Source organism: Palaemon carinicauda, chromosome 41, assembly GCF_036898095.1.
Source record: "Palaemon carinicauda isolate YSFRI2023 chromosome 41, ASM3689809v2, whole genome shotgun sequence".
In the NCBI taxonomy this organism is placed as follows: domain Eukaryota; kingdom Metazoa; phylum Arthropoda; class Malacostraca; order Decapoda; family Palaemonidae; genus Palaemon; species Palaemon carinicauda.
In genome coordinates this window covers 50,537,377-50,557,376 of record NC_090765.1, presented here as the reverse complement: position 1 = coordinate 50,557,376, position 20,000 = coordinate 50,537,377, and the positions used below count along the sequence as shown (strand labels likewise).

General features: G+C 32.1%; 1 protein-coding gene across 1 annotated transcript in view; it reads left to right on the top strand.

Annotated features, from left to right (window-relative positions):
* LOC137632421 (uncharacterized) overlaps positions 1-20,000 on the top strand; it is a 506,938-nt gene that overhangs the window by 390,189 nt on the left and 96,749 nt on the right. Inside the window, 10 exon segments of the mRNA XM_068364353.1 lie at positions 5,575-5,692; positions 10,712-10,729; positions 10,731-11,126; positions 14,451-14,604; positions 14,606-14,627; positions 15,621-15,694; positions 15,726-15,761; positions 15,763-16,490; positions 18,132-18,254; positions 18,747-18,895. Coding sequence (XP_068220454.1) covers positions 5,575-5,692; positions 10,712-10,729; positions 10,731-11,126; positions 14,451-14,604; positions 14,606-14,627; positions 15,621-15,694; positions 15,726-15,761; positions 15,763-16,490; positions 18,132-18,254; positions 18,747-18,895 — 1,818 coding nt within the window.

Below are 20,000 nucleotides of genomic sequence, written 5' to 3'. Positions count from 1 at the left end.
CAAAGGCTTACATTCGAGAAGTGAAATCAATGAAATTACAAAGATTTCAGAGAAATTTCGTAAAATTTTATCGATACACAGAACGTATATAGGCTTAAAATACCATAAAAAATATCAGGAACTTCTTTTTTCAATATTGACCAACAGAAATAGGCCTTGTCAAGGTGTGTCGTTAATGTTCTTTAATTGCAAATGTATTCCAGTGTTAGGGGGTTAACTACCGTACTGCTATTGTCCAGATATGAATTGACATGTCTGAGGCCTTTGTCCTGCAGTGGACCAGAAACGGCGCAGTTGTTATTGTTGTTGTTAGCTATATAGTTTTATGTTTTCAAGCCTCGCTAGATTTTTTGGCGGTTATTAATATCCAGCGAGGTTGTCCTTTGTGTTGTTCCCCAAAACTTCGTAGGCCTATATCATTTAATCTTATTAATTGATGTAGACTAGAGCTTGAAAAAGCCGGTATAGGCCTTCGGTAGGTGTGAGCCACAAGCCTAGTCGCATAGAATTTGCTGATTTGATTCCACTAGTTTCTATCGTGGAAATAATTTAGTACTTCGTGTAAAATTCAGGATGCCAGAGAACTTCAAATCAATCAATATTTCAATCTTCCTGTAAAACGTCTGTCAATCATAACTAACGTAATTAATAAAACATAATGGAAAGTACATCGTATTATTTAGTCATGCAATTACTTCCCCATGTCCATAACACAGGTCGTAAGGAGCCGTTGATTTTGACCAAAATAATAAATTAGTTTGTTATAGTTTATATTTTTCGGTCATTGCGTAATGACTAATGACAGCTCGATCGATTATTAGAAGCAGCTGCTATTTCATAAATTTAAAATTCGTCTGTGTTGGGAGTAGGTTGATATCTTCACTTTGTCCAGCTAAGCTGATGAAAAGAACGTGTCTGTCATTGTCTGTCTGTATATGTCAGTATCTTAACAAGCTCTCAACAGTGGTTGAAAGGATGTTAATGAAACTTGGCAGATGTATTCATTGAGTGACCATCTTGAAATGAAGGATTCTTTGAAAGAAAGGGCGCGCAGTTGATGTTCTCTTTGATTGTTTCCTTAAAGGATATCTTGCCAATTATAAACCTACAGTTCTTGCTGGTGGCTTAAATGTGTTATAGATGCATGTGTACTTCTGGTGTACATTTCAATTAACTCAATATCATCGGGAGTTCCATATTTATCAAGTTTATAATATTTAAACGTGAAAGTTCAAGGGTCTTAATGTAGATGTTCGTTACGCCCACATTAGGAGAACTAATGCTAAATGGTGGAACATTTCAAATCTCACGGGCTGATCATTTTTTATAATTTAGTTACGGTCTTCGTATATTTACCTAGACTCCTAGACCGTGTTTATGGTTACTCATCGTTGCCTTCGCCTGTTAATTTTAATCATTTGTTTGTGAACAACCTTACGCAAAAACTAATGTACCGATTTTTACGAAACTTGGTAGTCGTGTTGGAAATGGCTTAGGGATTGGTCTGTAATATTTTGAATAATGTACGCACCAGTACTCTGAATATAATCACAATGTTAAGTAAATGGAAAATATTTTTTTAGTTAATTTTTTGTTTGTGAACATTACCCAAAAACTACTGAACCAATTTTAACGAAATTTGGCGAACATGTGGTGCATGACCTAAGGACAAATCCATTTGATTTTGAAGAGAATACATCGAAGTACAAGTACGCAATTGAGTTGGGAGTAAAATACGACTGAGTGCCCCTATAGATTGGTATGCAATGCAAGCTAGATATTTTAAGAAATTATTATTATTAATATTATTAAATGCTAAGTTACAACCCTAGTTGGAAAAGCAGGATGCTGTAAGCCCAGGGGCCCCAACAGGGAAAATAGACCAGTGAGGAAAAGAAAGAAGGAAAAATAAAATATTCGAAGAATAGTAACATTAAAATAAATATTTCCTATATAAACAATTAAAACTTCAACAAAATAAGAGGAAGAGAAACTAGATGGAACAGTGTCCCCGAGTGTACCCTCAAGCAAGAGAACTCTAACCCAAGACAGTGGAAGACCACGGTACAGAGGCTAGAGCACTATCCAGGATTAGAGAACAATGGTTTGATTTTGGAGTGTCCTTCTGCTAGAAAAGCTGCTTACCATAGCTAAAGAGTCTCTTCTACCCTTACCAAGAGGAAAGTAGCCACTGAAAAATTACATTGGCGTAGTTAACCCTTTTGGTGAAGAAGAATCGTTTGGTAATCTCAGTGTTGTCAGGTGTATGATGACAGAGGAGAATATATAAAGAATAGGCCAGACTATTCAGTATCTGTGTAGGCAAAGGGAAAGAACCGTAAAAAGAGAGAAGGGTCCAATGTATTACTGTCTGGCCAGTCCAAGGACCCCATAGCTCTCTAGCGGTAGTATCTCAACGGGCGGCTGAAATTATGACAGAATTCATTAGAAGACAGCTTTGGCTGTCGGAAAAGGGAATTGGTCTCATTATATGAAGTATTATCGATGGGTCCATTCTATTTCAAGTTAATAGTTGTGTATAGTTTTATAATATACATTTCAAGAAATAAACAAAATTGAACATGAGTATGATATACTGTTTTATAAGCTATTCTTTTAGAATTGAATATCTGTTTATGTTTGACCCTTTCCGGCTTGACACTCTCTCTCTCTCTCTCTCTCTCTCTCTCTCTCTCTCTCTCTCTCTCTCTCTCTCTCTCTCTCCTTCTTCTTCTTTCACTGTTTTTAAGTAGTATACTGTTTTATAAGCTGTTATAATTACTAATTATTATTATTAATATTATTATTATCATTGATAATAATAATGATGATAATAATAATAATAATATCTGCTTTGCCTGACTTCTCAGATTTTTACACGGCTTCCTCTCTCTCTCTCTCTCTCTCTCCTCTCTCTCTCTCTCTCTCTCTCTCTCTCTCTCTCTCTCTCTCTCCTCTCTCTCTCTCTTCTTCTTCTTCTTCTATTAATTTCTTTCACTGTTTTATAAGATATTATAGAATCGAATATCTGCTTTGCTTGACTTTCTGGGATTTTTTAAAGGTTTCTCTCTCTCTCTCTCTCTCTCTCTCTCTCTCTCTCTCTCTCTCTCTCTCTCTCTCTCTCTCTCTCTCTCTCTCTCTCTCTCTCATCCTTCACTTTCTCACAAGTAATAAACGTTGATCCATCTCTTTCAAAATAAAACCCTCTACCGCAAGTTTATAGTCCCACCAGCAAGGCTCGTCCACCGCAGAATATCTTATATATATATAATCTAACCAATACTATAGGAATGGTTCTACAGACCTATAAGTGCCACCCCTATTTGGAGGTGTCTTTAGTCATATCAGCGCCATAAATGTCCGGGGCTATGAATTATAGTATAGGGGCTATGGCGAGAGAAGAATGTATTGCATGAATTATACCTTCGTATTTGGCCCTTTCTTGTCCGGTGTGATATCATCTGTGGGAAACTATGCTCTGTGGGTTTGATCGTATCCGGCTGTGTGTTTTGGAGTGATTCGTAATCTTATGTTTATATTTATGTGTGTATATATATATATTATATATATATATATATATATATATATGGGTGTATAAATATGTATGTATATAGTACATGTGTAAATATATATTAATTTATATATATGGGTATATATATGTGTGTATATATATATACATATATATATATATATATTATATATATATATGTATATATGTATAGTACATGTGTAAATATACATTGATTTATATATATATATATATATATATATTTATACATATATATATATGTGTGTATGTATATATACTATATATATATATATATATTTATATATATATATATATATGTGTGTGTGTGTGTAAATATATATATATATATATATATATATATATATATATATATAATATGATGATTATTATAGGACTAAAACTCGTGATTTTAATATATTCAAATATCAGTGAAAGAAAAAAGGAAAATATTTGAGGTACAAATGCATGATGAAAGCGGATAGCAGATGTAGGTTTACAGACTGATGGATTACATAATCAAGGATAGATTGGGACCAAAAAGAAAAAAAATGAAATCTAAGAGAAACTGAAAATCCTTTTTACCGGAAAGTAAACACAGAGAAATGTTAATGAACAACTGGATTTCATAATAAAAGATGCAAGTGCAGAGGTGCTATCAGACGTGAATGCAGTTCTTTGGTGATGGAATGAGTATTTGGAAGGTGTGTTGAATTGTAGATACAAATGAGGCAAACCGGATTGTTGCAATATTTGAAAGGGTTAGTGTAAGGATGAGAATAATTGTGGGGGTAGCTGTTGTAAATGAAAGGAAAGTGATTAAGAGGTAGAAGAAAGGAATGACACAGGAAACTGAAGGAATTGAACATGTAATGCCTCATCGTAGTGGTGATAGGGTGTGTAAGGTATCTTTCAGTGAGGGAAAGGTTCCAAAGGCATAGTAAAAGTAATGATTGTTCTGATGCTTAAAGATAAAGGTGATTGAGATAACTATCAAGTATTAGTACACAAGAGATGAGAAATGGTATGATTTCGATTGCAAATGTATAACAGGTTGTTGAGGAACTGATAGAGAAAGTACAGTGTGGATTTTGAATGTAAAGAGTGTACATGAATCAATTTTTTGTTAGGAAACAATTATATTATGCTGTTTGAGAGTAAAAGGTAAAAGTTTTATATGGAATATATATTTTACCTAACAAGTTTTAAATTACCAGTGATATTTTAGCTTTTATTTGATTTACCTTTAGTTAATAATGTTCTTGTTATTATGGGAACAGTATGGTATGATAAAACTGAAATTTATTTTTTGATTCTGGGTGTTATAATTGGAATTACTTTAATTTATTCTTTACGCTGTATTTTTATATATACATGATTATGTCCAAGTTAGTACCATGGATCGTATATCAATTTTTTTTTTTTTATCAGTGGATTAGTGGCAAACTTTATCATCATACCCCTTTCTGAGTGGGGATACCTTAACGTGGCGAAAGGGTTTGTGTATCACCATGGTCAGCAAAGCTGTACTAGTCAGGGCCAACAATACTAGATTGGTTAGCCGTGAGCTATCAGATTAAAGTCTCCCACCATCACCAATCCGCAGTAGCTAGCGTGGTGATGAAAACTGGCCAAACCCCAGACATGAATTCACATGACAGAGGTCTGTTCTGTCGTTGACTAGAAACGGATGCATTTGTTGATGCCGTTATCGTTGGTTGTTGTATTGTTGTTGTCGTTGTTGTTGTTTATCACCATACATGGGCTCAGCGTAGAGCATGTGTTCATTTTACAGGGGCGTAAACCAAAAACAGGATTATACTCATTGCTTTCATTATCACTAGTAATATGCTGTTTTATATGCTGTTCTTTTAAAATGTTTTCTTGTTTCCTTTCCTCACTAGGCCATTTTCCCTGTTGGAGCCCTTGGGCTTATAGCATCCTGCTTTTCCAACTAGGGCGGTAGCTTAGCAAGTAATAATAATAATAATAATAATAATAATAATAATGGTATAGCTTCTCCAAGGTAATTGAGTTTTAATTTCCAGATGTGGAGGAGGAAGACGTCCCTCGCGAAGTGGACAGCGGACAGGCCAGGAAAACCTCCCGTCGACGATCCAAGAAGAAAAATCGGAAGAATAAGCAGCGAAGGCCTCCGTCTCAAAGGTAACATAACACCCCATCCCCCTACACACACACACACACACACACACACACACACACACCTTTGCCCGAGACTCCTTTTCTGTACCAGATGTATAGATCTTCCTCTGTATTCTAGTCTTTCAGTGTTGAATTCGAGTTTTTTTTTTTCTTTTTGCATAAGGGTGTGCTGAAGATTACACTTCTTTAAGAATACACTTGTATACTTTATTTATTTAATTATTTATCTAATGCATATACTCTTCGCTATACAGTATGTTTACTGATCAAATATATATCGTATTTATTTCTTCTTCGATTATGTTCTTTCGAAAGTACACGACTATTAAGAAAGTTTACTAATTTAAATTCATTAAAGATTATGATAATATTAATCTTCATCTCAGAAAGGAACATAATTTTCCAATCTTTAGATTATCTCATCTTTCTTATCGCCACAATGATTCTCTATATTTCTTAATTTCTTTTACATGATTTTATATCTGAACAGAGATCGAGTCATTTGTCTTCGCTTCGTAAACTGATTTCTTTATCCTGACTTGGATTGGATTCATTTTACGAAAAGTTATTTAGAAAAAAAGAATTATATTTTTAATCTAATTTTCATTTTTTATTTGAATCTCTCTCTCTCTCTCTCTCTCTCTCTCTCTCTCTCTCTCTCTCTCTCTCTCTCTCTCTCTCACGACTACTGTGTACCATTATAATGAAAAAGAAAGATTGTTTTTCCTTTATTAGTATTTGTCGAGACTTGTTGTGTCTTCAGTTAAGGTTCGAGTAGAAATTTTCCTTTTGAAGTCATTGTTTTATATAATTACCAAGCTTTGTCTATTGATACATTAACTCTCTCTCTCTCTCTCTCTCTCTCTCTCTCTCTCTCTCTCTCTCTCTCTCTCTCTCTCTCTCTTCATCAGATTATTTAGTCCAATGCTATTATTTTGGAACTTAGAAGATGTAATTAACCCCTGTGGTTTCAAATATAATTTTTACAAGTTCTCTCGTTCTTTCACGATCAATTTGGTATTGTCGTGCTTTCAAGCAAGAGCAAATTATATCAAGGAAAAGATATCTCACCTAAAAAGAATTGCAAGAAATATTAAGAAAAACTCCCTTCATTATTTATTATAAATAATATCTGCTCCAACCCTCGAGTTAAAGGGGCAGGATATAGTCGTCCTATACAGGATTCCTAAGCGTTTCCTACTTCGACAGTTATGGGAGAAATATGGTCATAAAATTACCCGAGCCTTTGGATTTCTCCTTGAAAAAAATTTCTCTTAAATAACACGAGGTTCATGATATTGATTATTGAAGCTTCGAGTATTCTTAAATGGGAACAAACGTTATTATTATTATTATTATTATTATTATTATTATTATTATTATTATTATTATTATTATTATAATATAAGATAAACTACATCCATAGTTGGAAAAGTAGGATGCTGAAAGCCCAAGGGCTCCAACAAGGAAAATAGCCCTGTAAGGAAAGGAAATAGGGAAATAAATAAACTATACAGTATATATATATATATATATATATATATATATATATATATATATATATATATATATATTATATACTGTATATATGTGTGTGTATGCATGTATGTATGTATGTATACATATACTGTGTATATATATGTATATATATACTGTATATATACATATATATGTATATATACAGTATATTTATGTATATATATATACTATATATATAGATGTATATATAGATATATATGTATAAAATATATGTGTATGCATGTGTATATACTGTGTATATATATATGTATAAATACAGTATATATATGTATATATACTATATATATACATATATATATATATATATATATATATATATATATATATATATATATATATATATATATATATATATATATATATATATATATATATATATATAAAGGGGTAAATAAAGATATATGAAATTTTTCAAGATCAGTAACAATGCTGAAATAAATCAGTCAGTTATAAAATATAAAAAAAAGACTTATGTCAACATATTCCACATAAAGCCATTCATTCTTTCTCAATGTTATCAGATTTCATCCTCTTATGTAATTATTCCGATGTTAGTAGCCAACGCCTCAATTAAATCATATCAATTTTTTTTTCTCAATTAATAGGCCTAATCACAACTTATCTATCCTCCATAAATCAGTCGGCAGGTCTTTATGATTAATAATGAATTCATTTATTAGTTTTCTTTATGGAAAAATAACTTTTCTCCTTCGTCAAAGATGTAAAAAAATTATGATTTATTATTCTGACAATTTTTAGTTCTAAATCGCTTTACTTTTGTTAGTTTCTTTTATTATTGTTAAGTTTCTTTTATTCGTATGTCTTTTAGTATTGCTTAATTTCCTTTTGTATTGTTTTTTTTTATGTTGGTTGTCTTCGTATAACTATCATTATCGATATAACTTTACAATCTGTTCTGATATATATTTGAATTATTCATTTTTTATTCTCGTTCGTCTATGGAAATTTAATGAATAATTTAGTTGATTTCGATAACAAAATCAATAAGACCGTGATGAATAAGAGAAATGTTTAAACAACCAACAATGCCTCTCTCTCTCTCTCTCTCTCCTCTCTCTCTCTCTCTCTCCTCTCTCTCTCTCTCTCTCTCTCGCGTGAATTAAATTATTTATTTTGATACAGTCATATCACTGGATCTGTATACAGTAGTTTGCGTTTAATGTTTCTTTTAATATATTTTAAACTAACTTGATTTTTAACGGCACTTGTTAATGTTAACTAAATATCATAAGACATAAGAAAGATTAATCATGATAGAATGAAAATAACATTTTATAATGATAATAACAAAAATAGTAATTAATAATAACTATATAATAATAATTATTATTAATGATCTATGAATTTTCCTATAAAAAATACTAGAATCTCCCAACTTCAGTCTATGGGGTGTTGCTTATTTTAAAATTAAGATTAATTAAGAATTCAATTTTAAAAGATTTACTTTATGTTCAAGCGTAAAATTCTTACGAGCTTATCAAACAGGGATGGAGCTGAACGTATGATAATGGAAATGATTTAGTGAGTTTAATCTGATTTTATTATTATTATTATTATTATTATTATTATTATTATTATTATTATTATTATTATTATCATTATCATTATTAATAATTATTGTTATTATTATTATCATTATTATTATTACCATTATTATTATCATTATTATTATTATGATAATTATTAGTATTATTATTATTATTATTATTATTATTATTATCATTATTATGATAATTATTATTATTATTATTATCAGTATTATTATTATTATTATTATTATTATTATTATTATCATCATCATTATCATTATTATTATTATTATTATTATTATTATTATTATTATTATTATTATTATCATTATCATTATTATGATAATTGTTGCCATTATTATTATTATTATCATCATCATTATCAGTATTATCATTTTTATTATTATTATTAGTTAAACTACAACTCTAGTTTGGAAAACAGAATGTTAGAAGCCCAAGGGCTCCAACAGGGAAAAAATAGCCCAGTGAGGAAGGGAAATAAGGAAATAAACAAAGTAAAAGAGAAGTAATGAACTGTTGAAATAAGATATCTTAAGAACAGTAACAACATTAAAACAGATTATCCATACATAAACTATAAAAAGAGTAAAAACATTTCACTTATAATATATATATATATATATATATATATATATATATATATATATATATATATATATATATATATATATATATATTTTATATTTTTTTTTCTTCGATTTAGTAAGAATTGGGTCACCTATATTCAATTGTATTAAATTTTTTTTTGAAGGAATACGCAGCTGTTTACCTATAGACATTGAAACAAAAAATATATTATTTTTCTTATTCATATGGATACTACTAATAACAATGATTATGGTTGTAAGCATATCTTGTGTATACACAGATTATTAGACATTGAAACAAAAAATATATTGTTTTTCTTTTATTAATCACATGGATACTAAATGATAATGATTATGGCTGTTAGCATATCTTGTGTATACATAGATTTTCAGACATTGAAACCGAAAATATATTGTTTTTCTTTATTAATCACATGGATACTAAATGATAATGATTATGGCTGTAAGCATATCTTGTTTATACACAGATTTTTAGACATTGAAACCGAAAATATATTGTTTTTCTTTTATTAATCACATGGATACTAAATGATAATGATTATGGCTGTAAGCATATCTTGTTTATACACAGATTTTTAGACATTGAAACCGAAAATATATTGTTTTTCTTTTATTAATCATATGGATACTAAATAATAATGATTATGGCAGTAAGTATATCTTGTGTATACATAGAATTTTAGACATTGAAACAAAAAATATATTGTTTTTCTTATATTAATCATATGGATACTAAATGATAATGATTATGGCTGTAAGCATATCTTTTGTATACATAGATTATTTATTTGTATTCAATTTTTTTTTTATTCTCTATCTCCGTGTTATCAATTTTTGAAGATGAAGGAAAATATTTTTTATTTGTATAAAGTATATATATTTTCCCCTGTCATTTTTCTTATTTTTTTTTATTATTGTTTATAGCTGGTTATAAATTTCCAAAAATGAAGAAAATATTTTTTTTGTATACGTTATATAATTTTTACTTTTTCCTCTTATTGTTCTTAGTTGTTTCTATTTTTTCTCTTATTTTTCTTTATTTTTCATCTCCGTGTTAAAGCCGATTATAAAGAAAATATTTTTTTTTATTTGGATGCATAATATAATTCTTATTTTTTCCCTTGTATTTTTCTTTGTTTTTTTTTTTCTAATATTTCCCTCGTATTTTTTTTAGTTTTTTTTCTATATTTTTCCCTCTTATTTTTCTTTATTTTCCATCGATTATAAATTCCCAAAGGTGAAGATTAAAATCTCAAATTACCATGAAATTTCCCCTCCAGTTCATTTCCTCTTCTTAAATCCAGAGGTGAGTCAGACGCCCCCCCGAGAGGGAGGAGGGGAAGGTGACCTTCCCTTAGAGGAACAGGAGCAACATGACCAGCATATCATCAGCGCTTACAACATCGTCGAGTCGTCCTCCACCATCAAGGACAACCTGAAGGAGGGCAGGATCAAGGGCGTGGTGAAGAAGAACAGGTGGGAAAGCAGCGTCGAGGCCGTAACTGGGGAAGTGGAAGAACCGATAAAGACGGAAGTGAAGAAGGATGCTGAGGTAGAAGAAGAAGAAGGAGAGGAACAGGTGAAGAGGAAGAAAGAGAGGCGGAGACGGCGAAAGGATCGGAGGGGGAAGAAGAGAGGGAGAAAAGGAAGGAAGGAGGAAAGGAAAAGGGATAAGAAAGGCAAGAGAGAGAGGAGAAAGAAGGCGCAAGAGGTATGTTGGTTTAATGATTTTTGTTCACCTTCATTTGTCTTTTAGATTTGATTTTGTTTCATTATGAATTTTATATGACGATATAGCGGATCTATTTATGATACCAGAAATCATTTATAATACCTGGGGACCATTTATAATACCAGGAATCATTTATAATACCAGGTATCATTTATAATACCAAGAGCCATTTACACACTAATACCGGGAACCATATATAATACCAGGAACAGTTTATGATACCAAAAACAATTTATAATACCAGGGACAATAATACTAGGATTCATGCATGATACCAGGAATAATTTATAACGTAGGGAATCATTTATAATACCAAGCACAATTTATTATACCAGGCACCATTTATAATACCAAGAATAATTTATAATGTAGGGAACCATTTATAATACCAGGGGCCATTTGTACACTAATACCAGGAACCATATGTAATGACAGGGACCATTTATTATACCAGGAACAATTTACTATACCAGGATTATTTTTTTTTTACTGCTAACAATTTATAATACCGGTGACCATTTATTATACCAGGAACAATTTATAATACCAGGAATATTTTTTTTTTATTAAACCAGGAACACTATAATATCAGGAAGCATTTATTGTACCAGGAACAATTTATGATAGCATCAACAATTTGTAATACCAGGAAACCGTTCTTATTATGCCAGGAACCATTTTTTATTATAGGAACGAATTTATAATACCAGGACCATTTATTACATCAGGAACCATTTATTTTACTAGGAACATTTTATGATACCTATAATCATTTATAATACTGGTAGTAATAATGTTGAAGCGTCATACCTCAACTAAAGGCAGTAGATAGTTTTCATAGGTTAGAATTACAATTTTTTTTATAGGTCAAGTACAGTTGGATACAGAAACTCCTGGCACACCACCCTCTGGAGAAATGCACCTAACCACACATTTACTGCGCTACTAATAACAAAACAGATAGTGTAAGGAGAGATAGCATTAGTGGTGGGCGGCGCTACACACATGAACTCTCCGCTCAGTAATAGTGTGACAGGATGTACTTTTTCAGAGCCATACTGTTGAAAATTTGCCGTAAAAAAAATCGGTAAAAATCCTGGAATAAATGCTGCCAGACGTTTAACGTTTTAAAAACTGATACAGTATATTGACGTTAAGGAGTGATTTTACGGTCATTAGCCCGTATAAGATGATAACATACTAGGGTTAAAAATACGGTCGCCTTTATTTCTGAAAATACGGCAGGAGAATCGTATATTTTTACGGAGAATTTCTGATTTAAATTAGGTTTTTTTTATGCAGGTTTGCCAGAAACGCCTGTATCCAACTGTACATTTATTGTATAACTGAGGTTTAAAAGGAAATGGAAATAATCTGTTAAATCTGTAAGTAGTTTGTAAATTATAAATCTAGTTATGTGGGCCTTGAAGTGGAAAAAATTACAGATTTATCAGGTTCGGTTAAAGTTTGTATGTGACAGGCTTCTTGTGAAGGTATATGTATTGCAAGGATTTCATGTGATAATTTAATAGTGCCCATTTATAAATTTTAGTTTTAAAACATGAAGAAAATTCATTGAAAATCTTCAATTGTTGTAAATGTTGCCATATCGGGAAGAGATTTCAACGATATCGTAGAAAGTTATCCACGTTGAAATCATGAAATTATTATTATTATTATTATTATTATTATTATTATTATCTAAGCTACAATCCTAGTTGGAGAAGCAAGATACTATAAGCCCAAGGGCTCCAACAGGGAAAAATAGCCCGGTGAGGAAAGAAAATAAGGAAATAAATAAACGATATAAGAAGTAAGGAAAATAAAAATAAGTTTTTTTAAAAACATTAAGAAAATTAAAACATATTTATTTTATAAACTATAAAAGGACTTATGCAAGCCTGTTTAACAAATAAACATTTGCTGCGAGTTTGAACTTTTACTGTAGCCGTAAGCGTAAAACGTACAGAGATTGCTTCTATATTCTGTTTGTTCATATGCATGTTTTTTTTTATCATTCTGATTATGAATATGGTTCAGCATTTTTTGTATACTAATTAATTGGTACTTATGAATTTAATATGCGGCTTGGCAATTTCTCTCTCTCTCTCTCTCTCTCTCTCTCTCTCTCTCTCTCTCTCTCTCTCTCTCTCTCTCTCTCTCTCTCCCTCTCTCTCTCTCTCTCTCTCTCTCTCTCTCTCTCAGTTGAAATTACAGTCGATATTGAAGATCGTGAAGCTATGAATTTATGTATATTTTTGAAGTGAAGTTCTGTGTAAATATGAAGTTTGAAGTTATAAGGACTAAGTAGGAATGTTTTTTTTTTTTTTTTTTTTTTTTTTTCTCCTGTATTGCACTCTCATTTCGCCTTTTAACTCCTCATCCTTTCTATTCCCTCCCTATTAGGCTTGGCTTTATTAGATTTATATTTTACAAAGGCTAACACCTTTCATCATTCCACTCAAAATTATTAGTCTTGACATAGCATGATATATTAAGTGTTATTCTATGTCGTAACATACAATGTCTAATAATTTTTATCCTCTTCCTTGTTTCCTATTTATTCCTGCTTTCTGTTGTACATCCATCCGAAAGTACTTATCCTTTTTGTTTATATTTGTGGCTTTAATATGTAAAACATACAATGTGTTTAATAAGATAATTATTCTTTATTCTGGTTTGTTTTTATCTCTCATTTAAGACGCCATTGTTGTTGTCTTCCGTTAATCGTAAAAAGATATGATTGCGTGGGAATACTATCCAAAAATTATAATACATTATATAAAAAAGATTCTCTCTCTCTCTCTCTCTCTCTCTCTCTCTCCTCTCTCTCTCTCTCTCTCTCCTCTCTCTCTCTCTCTCTCAGTAATATATCACATTTCCCTACAGTCATGAAATCCTAAGTCCTACCATTTTAAAATCAACATTTGTTGGTGATGAATATATTTAAGAGGCTCAGACAAGGACGTGAATTTATTAAAACTTACGGAGAAACAAGTTTGCAGATTAACAGAATAACTGTTCATTTAATATTGAAATAAAATGCTAGGAAAAGTTGCAAGCAATTAGAATAACTACTTAATTTACCTCTCTCTCTCTCTCTCTCTCTCTCTCTCTCTCTCTCTCTCTCTCTCTCTCTCTCTCTCTCTCTCTCTCTCTCTCTCCCTCTCTCTCTCTCTCTCTCTCTCTCTCCTCTCTCTCTCTCTCTCTCTCTCTCTCTCTCTCTCTCTCTCTCTCTCACTCTCTCCAGCATCTGTTGCCTCATACTGATAAATATTCTTATATGCTTTTTATAGGTTGTTGCGGGAAAGCGAGCCTGACACTCTGGCAAATGAAGTCAGTCCAGCAGCCGGAGTTTCGGAACCCAAGATCACTTCTGAGTCTGCTGACGTAGGCGAAACCACCACCCCCTCTGAGGAGAGAAAACATAAGAAGGGGAAGAGTGGGAGGAAAGGACGAGGAAACAAAAAACAGAAGGAATAGGAACGGTATGAATATGCATCAGATGATGAAATTCACGTGTTAGACTAAAAATTACCAATGGGTAGACTTTCATCCAAGGTGTCTTCCAAGAAATAAACCATAGTTTTTTTCTTGATTTGCAATGGAATTGTCAGGTCAAATATGAACTTAAGTTCTTCATTCATGAGCACTCTTCTATAATTGTGTGTCTAGAATTAGAACAGGATGACCAAATTCCTTTTTTTTTTAGTTATTTTAATGAAAAATTGAATAACGGTATAGACACCAATATTTACAGAAAACCTTCTCACTCCCGTTAGGATTATAGTAAACACCTTTAGTTTCTTATCAAATTTGGAAATGTGTGATTTGAAGATTGTTTTAAAAAATTGCATGGATATTTTCTTTAATTATTGTGAGGTGATCATTGAAAGATATGTTTTAATTGTAAATAATAATATGCTCTCTCTCTCTCTCTCTCTCTCTCTCTCTCTCTCTCTCTCTCTCTCTCTCTCTCTCTCTCCTCTCTCTCTCTCTCTCTCTCTCGTTGCAAAATTTTATAATACTCACAGTTGAATTCATCATACGATTCTATGATAGTGTCATCTGTCTTTTGTATGGCGTGTTTCCCATTTTATAATGAATATGACATTTTTTTTCTATGGTAGTGCCATCTATGTTTTGAATGGTGCGTTTCCCACTTAATAATTAACTTAATTATATTTATTCTATGGTTGTGTCATCCATGTTTCGTATTATGGGTTTTCCACTTAATAAGCATGACTATATTTACTCTATGGTAGTGTCATCTATCTTTTGTATGGTGGACTTCCATTTTATAATAAATCTGACTATATATTGTATATTCTATGGTAGTGTGCCATGTATCTTTTGTATAGTGGGTCTCCCATTTTATAATAAATCTGACTATATATTGTATATTCTATGGTAGTGCCATGTATTCTTTTGTATAGTGGGTCTCCCATTTTATAATAAACTAACTATATTTTAATAATCAGGCCAAAGAAGAAGAAGAGGAAAGAAGGGAAGAAAGGAGGCGCTGGACATCATGTCGGACGGGGACACCAGCGTCGTATCGGGCACCTCTAGTAGCGAAAGCCCAGAAAATAGATGTAAATGAGGACAATCAGATAGCAAATTGAGGTCGTCCCAAGCTTACACGAGGTCGACAGGTCGCAAGTCGAAATCCCGGTCAGGAACGGTCGCAAACGCAAGTCGAAGAACAAAGCCGTTAGCTCGAATGAGGTTGAAGTTCCTGATAGTCCCCCTGAAGTATTGCCTGTTCCCACGACTACCACTACTACTACTAGTACTACCACCACTACGACTACCACAACCACATCGACGACTCCAAAGCCAGTTACGACTTCCACTGCAGCTGTTGATACTACTGAGGCTGTTTACGTCTCTACTGGTTACCCTCAAGATTCGTCTTACAGTGCCATTGAGCCACAGTATACCATTGAAGGTAGGGAAGACGAAAGAACGATTGTTGACTTCGTACCAGAGTCGCCTTCTTCTGCTTTGGGAGATGACCTGCTAAAGAATACCATTCAAGAAGACTTGAAGTTACTATCTGAGACAGAAGAACCAAAAGAGGCGAGAGAATCCGGCGAGAGGAAGAAGAAAAATAAAAAGAAGAACAGGAAAAAGAAGAAGGAACCCAAACAGGAACCTCCTGTGGTTACTGAAACCACTCAGGTAGACTGGATTGACACATACAATGAGTTGCCGGAAGAGTATCCTTTATTTTCCGGAGAGGAGAAAGAGCCAAATGTCGAAGGAGAGGAAGCCCTGCCAGAAGGACTTCCTGATGGTTACCCAGTTAACAGGTTTTCCGATGAAGTTTCAGAAAATGGTAAACGCAGGTGAGGATCTAAGTCGTACGTATGTTTTAGGATTTTACATTGGGTTCATGTTGCCTTCTTCAGGTAGTTATTATTTTTTATTGGGGTTAACTTAAATAATACATTATTTTATATCCATTAAAAGAAGGCAACAGTTATTCACGTGGGTATTTTCTTTTATTACAGATGCAAAACCAATTTGTAGAAAACATTTTAGTAAATAATTTTTTTTTTTCTTTACAAAAGTCAAGTTCAATTGAAATTTCTTGAACATAATGTAGATACAGTAATGCATTTGCTATATTTTAGCATCATTTAAGAACTGTTATAAGTAAGGTATTTTATATATGATTTTTTTATGAAAATTCAGAATTTGGTAAGCTTGAATTTAGTATTTGACCAATCATGGAAGAGTAAATAGTTCCTTTGAGGGGATTTTTTTCAAAAAAAAAATTATGAATGTGCAAATATTTATTCGTAAACAAATGGTCAGATTAGCTATCATGATCCTAAACATTGGTCAACTCAGGCAAAATGTTTCTCATATTGATCATTGAGAAACATTGAAAGCTTCTTTGACCTTTATGTATGAAGAATACAATAATGAAAATGTGAATACTAAATTCGTTTTTGTTAGACTCCTTTATTAGGACAGCATTTTTCATTACTAAATACCTATGTGTTAGACTCCTTTATTAGGACACAACATTTTTCATTACTAAATACCTATGTGTTAGACTCCTTTATTAGGACACAGCATTTTTCATTACTAAATACCTATGTGTTAAACTCCTTTATTAGGACACAGCATTTTTTCATTACTAAATACCTATGTGTTAGACTCCTTTATTAGGACACAGCATTTTTCATTACTAAATACCTATGTGTTAGACTCCTTTATTAGGACACAGCATTTTTCATTACTAAATACCTATGTGTTAGACTCATTTATTAGGACAAAGCATTTTTTCTTTACTAAATTCTTATGTGTTTGACTCCTTTATTATTACACAGCATTTTTTAAATAAATTCTCATGTGTTAGACTTATTTATTAGGGCACAGCTTTTTTTTAAATAAATTCTCATGTGTTACACTCATTGATTAGGACACAGCATTTTTCATTTATAAATTCTTTTGTGTTAGACTCCTGTATTAGGACACAGCATTTTTCATTTATAAATTCTTTTGTGTTAGACTCCTGTATTAGGACACAGCATTTTCTCATTACTAAATTCTTATTATGTATTAAACTCATATATTCTTATTATGTATTAAACTCATATATTCTTATTATGTATTAAACTCATATATTCTTATTATGTATTAAACTCATAGCATTTCCTCATTACTAAATTCTTATGTGTTAGACTCATTTATTAGGACATCATTTTTCATTGCTAAATACTTATGCATTACACTCATATATTAGGACAGCATTTTCTCATTACTAAATTCTTATGTGTTAGACTCATTTATTAGGACACAGCATATTTCATTATGGTGCGAAATTCTTAATGCCTTGGAATGCACATAATAAAATGACTTAAAAGATCCTGTAGTGAGAAGGATTCCCCTGCAGTATAGGACCAGAAAAAGCAGCCCTTAAAGTAAAGGAAATTCGTGTTACTCATTTATTAGGACACAGCATTGTATCTTTTCAGGTTCATAGAGACAGATGATATCAACTTTGCCACCCTGGACATCAGCTGCATCATCTCAGAAATAGATTCGATTTACCTTCCACCACCCAGAGTGAAGAATGCTCATGTCACAGCCTATTACACGTAAGTCTTATGCAATTAGTTTTTTTTTTTCTTTTTCTTTTTCGTTGTCATAGTCACAGATTCTCCAATTGATCTCACGTTCTAACATTTTCCTTGAAATATGATCTCACTTTCTGACATTTTCCTTGAAATACGTTACAACATATTCCCTGAAATATGATCTCATTTTCTAACATTTTCCTTGAAATATGATCTTACTTTCTAACATTTTCCTTGAAGTAAGATCTCATTTCTAACATTTTCCTTGAAATGTGATGTCATTTCTAACATTTTCCTTGAAATATCTCATTATCCAACATTTCCTTGAAATATGATTTATTTCTAACATTTTCCTTGAAATTTATCCTGACTTGGGTTTATTTTATGGTTTTATAGGTTTGGCATTCTTTAAACAACTAATGCATTTAATCCTACTTTGATATTATGTTACGTTGAAAAAGTTTATACTATATTTTCTTAACACTATTTATTTTCCTTTTTTATCAATTGCAGTGTGACCAACCCAGCGCCTCCTAACAATGTATACGTGGAGGCCGTGTACGAATGTAAATTTGGATACAGGCTGACAGATACAGCGAACAACAGGGTCTTTTGCAAAGGAGATAAGTGGTTAGGATTCCTCCCTTCCTGCGTCCATTACGGTAAGTTGTGTCATTATTATTGCCTTCGCTAAAATCGAAGATTTTGCGAAGCGTATGTATTCAGCCCTGTCTGTATCTTAGTTTGTTTGTTTGTGAGCAACTTGACACAAAAACTACTGTACCGATTTTAACCAAACTTGGTAGTCATGTTGGTTATGACCCAATGATGATTCTGTAACATTTAGGATAAAGTACATCAAAGTATAAGTACGTAGCAGTACTCTGAAAATAATCGCAATGTTGAGTAAATGGCATTTTTTTTTGTGAGCAACATTACGCAAAAACCAATACACCAATTTTAACGAACTTCTAGGACATGTAGGATATGACCCAAGGACAAATACATTAGATTTTGACGAAAATACATCGAGAAACAAGTACGCAGTGTAGTTAAGAAAAAAATAAGACTGCTTTGTGTGGCGAAGGAACGTTCTCTACCGAGTACCCCTTTATTTATTGTTGTTATTTATGCTCGAAAATTGATCCATATTATTGGATATACCCTTCTTCAACTTCTTGAAGAAACAAAAACACCCTTTAGGTTTTTCCACAAACCTTCAGCTCGTCAAGAATCCGTGGGCAGCCTCTAGAGACTAACATCAAAAGGCTCCGACTTGTCTTGGGAAAAAAATAGTAATACTTCCTTGCACATTGAATATGGAAATTGCTTCGTCCAATCAAGCAATTAGAATAAGCTCTTTTTTTTAAGAAGAAGAAGAAGAATAAGAATAGATTGAATTTCATGATGGCGGCGAACCTTTGGAAAAGTTATCAGAGCATAAAGGTCTTAAATTTGTTTCGCGAAAATATCAAAAGAGCAATTCTCCTATCTTCGAGAACGCCGAATTGACGGGTCTGGATAAAAGTGAACGATGATTTGTAGCCCACTTCCGTTGGGCTGTTTTTTTCTCAATGAAAGACCACGTATTACGAGCAGTATGCAGACATCAAATTAACCGGGGCCTGCTTAATTATCTATGCTGACGAGATATTCTCATGATACCGTTTCAGCATGAGATGAAAAGGCATACCGTATTACTGTTATCATTATGATATTGATGATGATGAGGCAAGAGTTATAAAGATGATTAATTTATGCATCGTA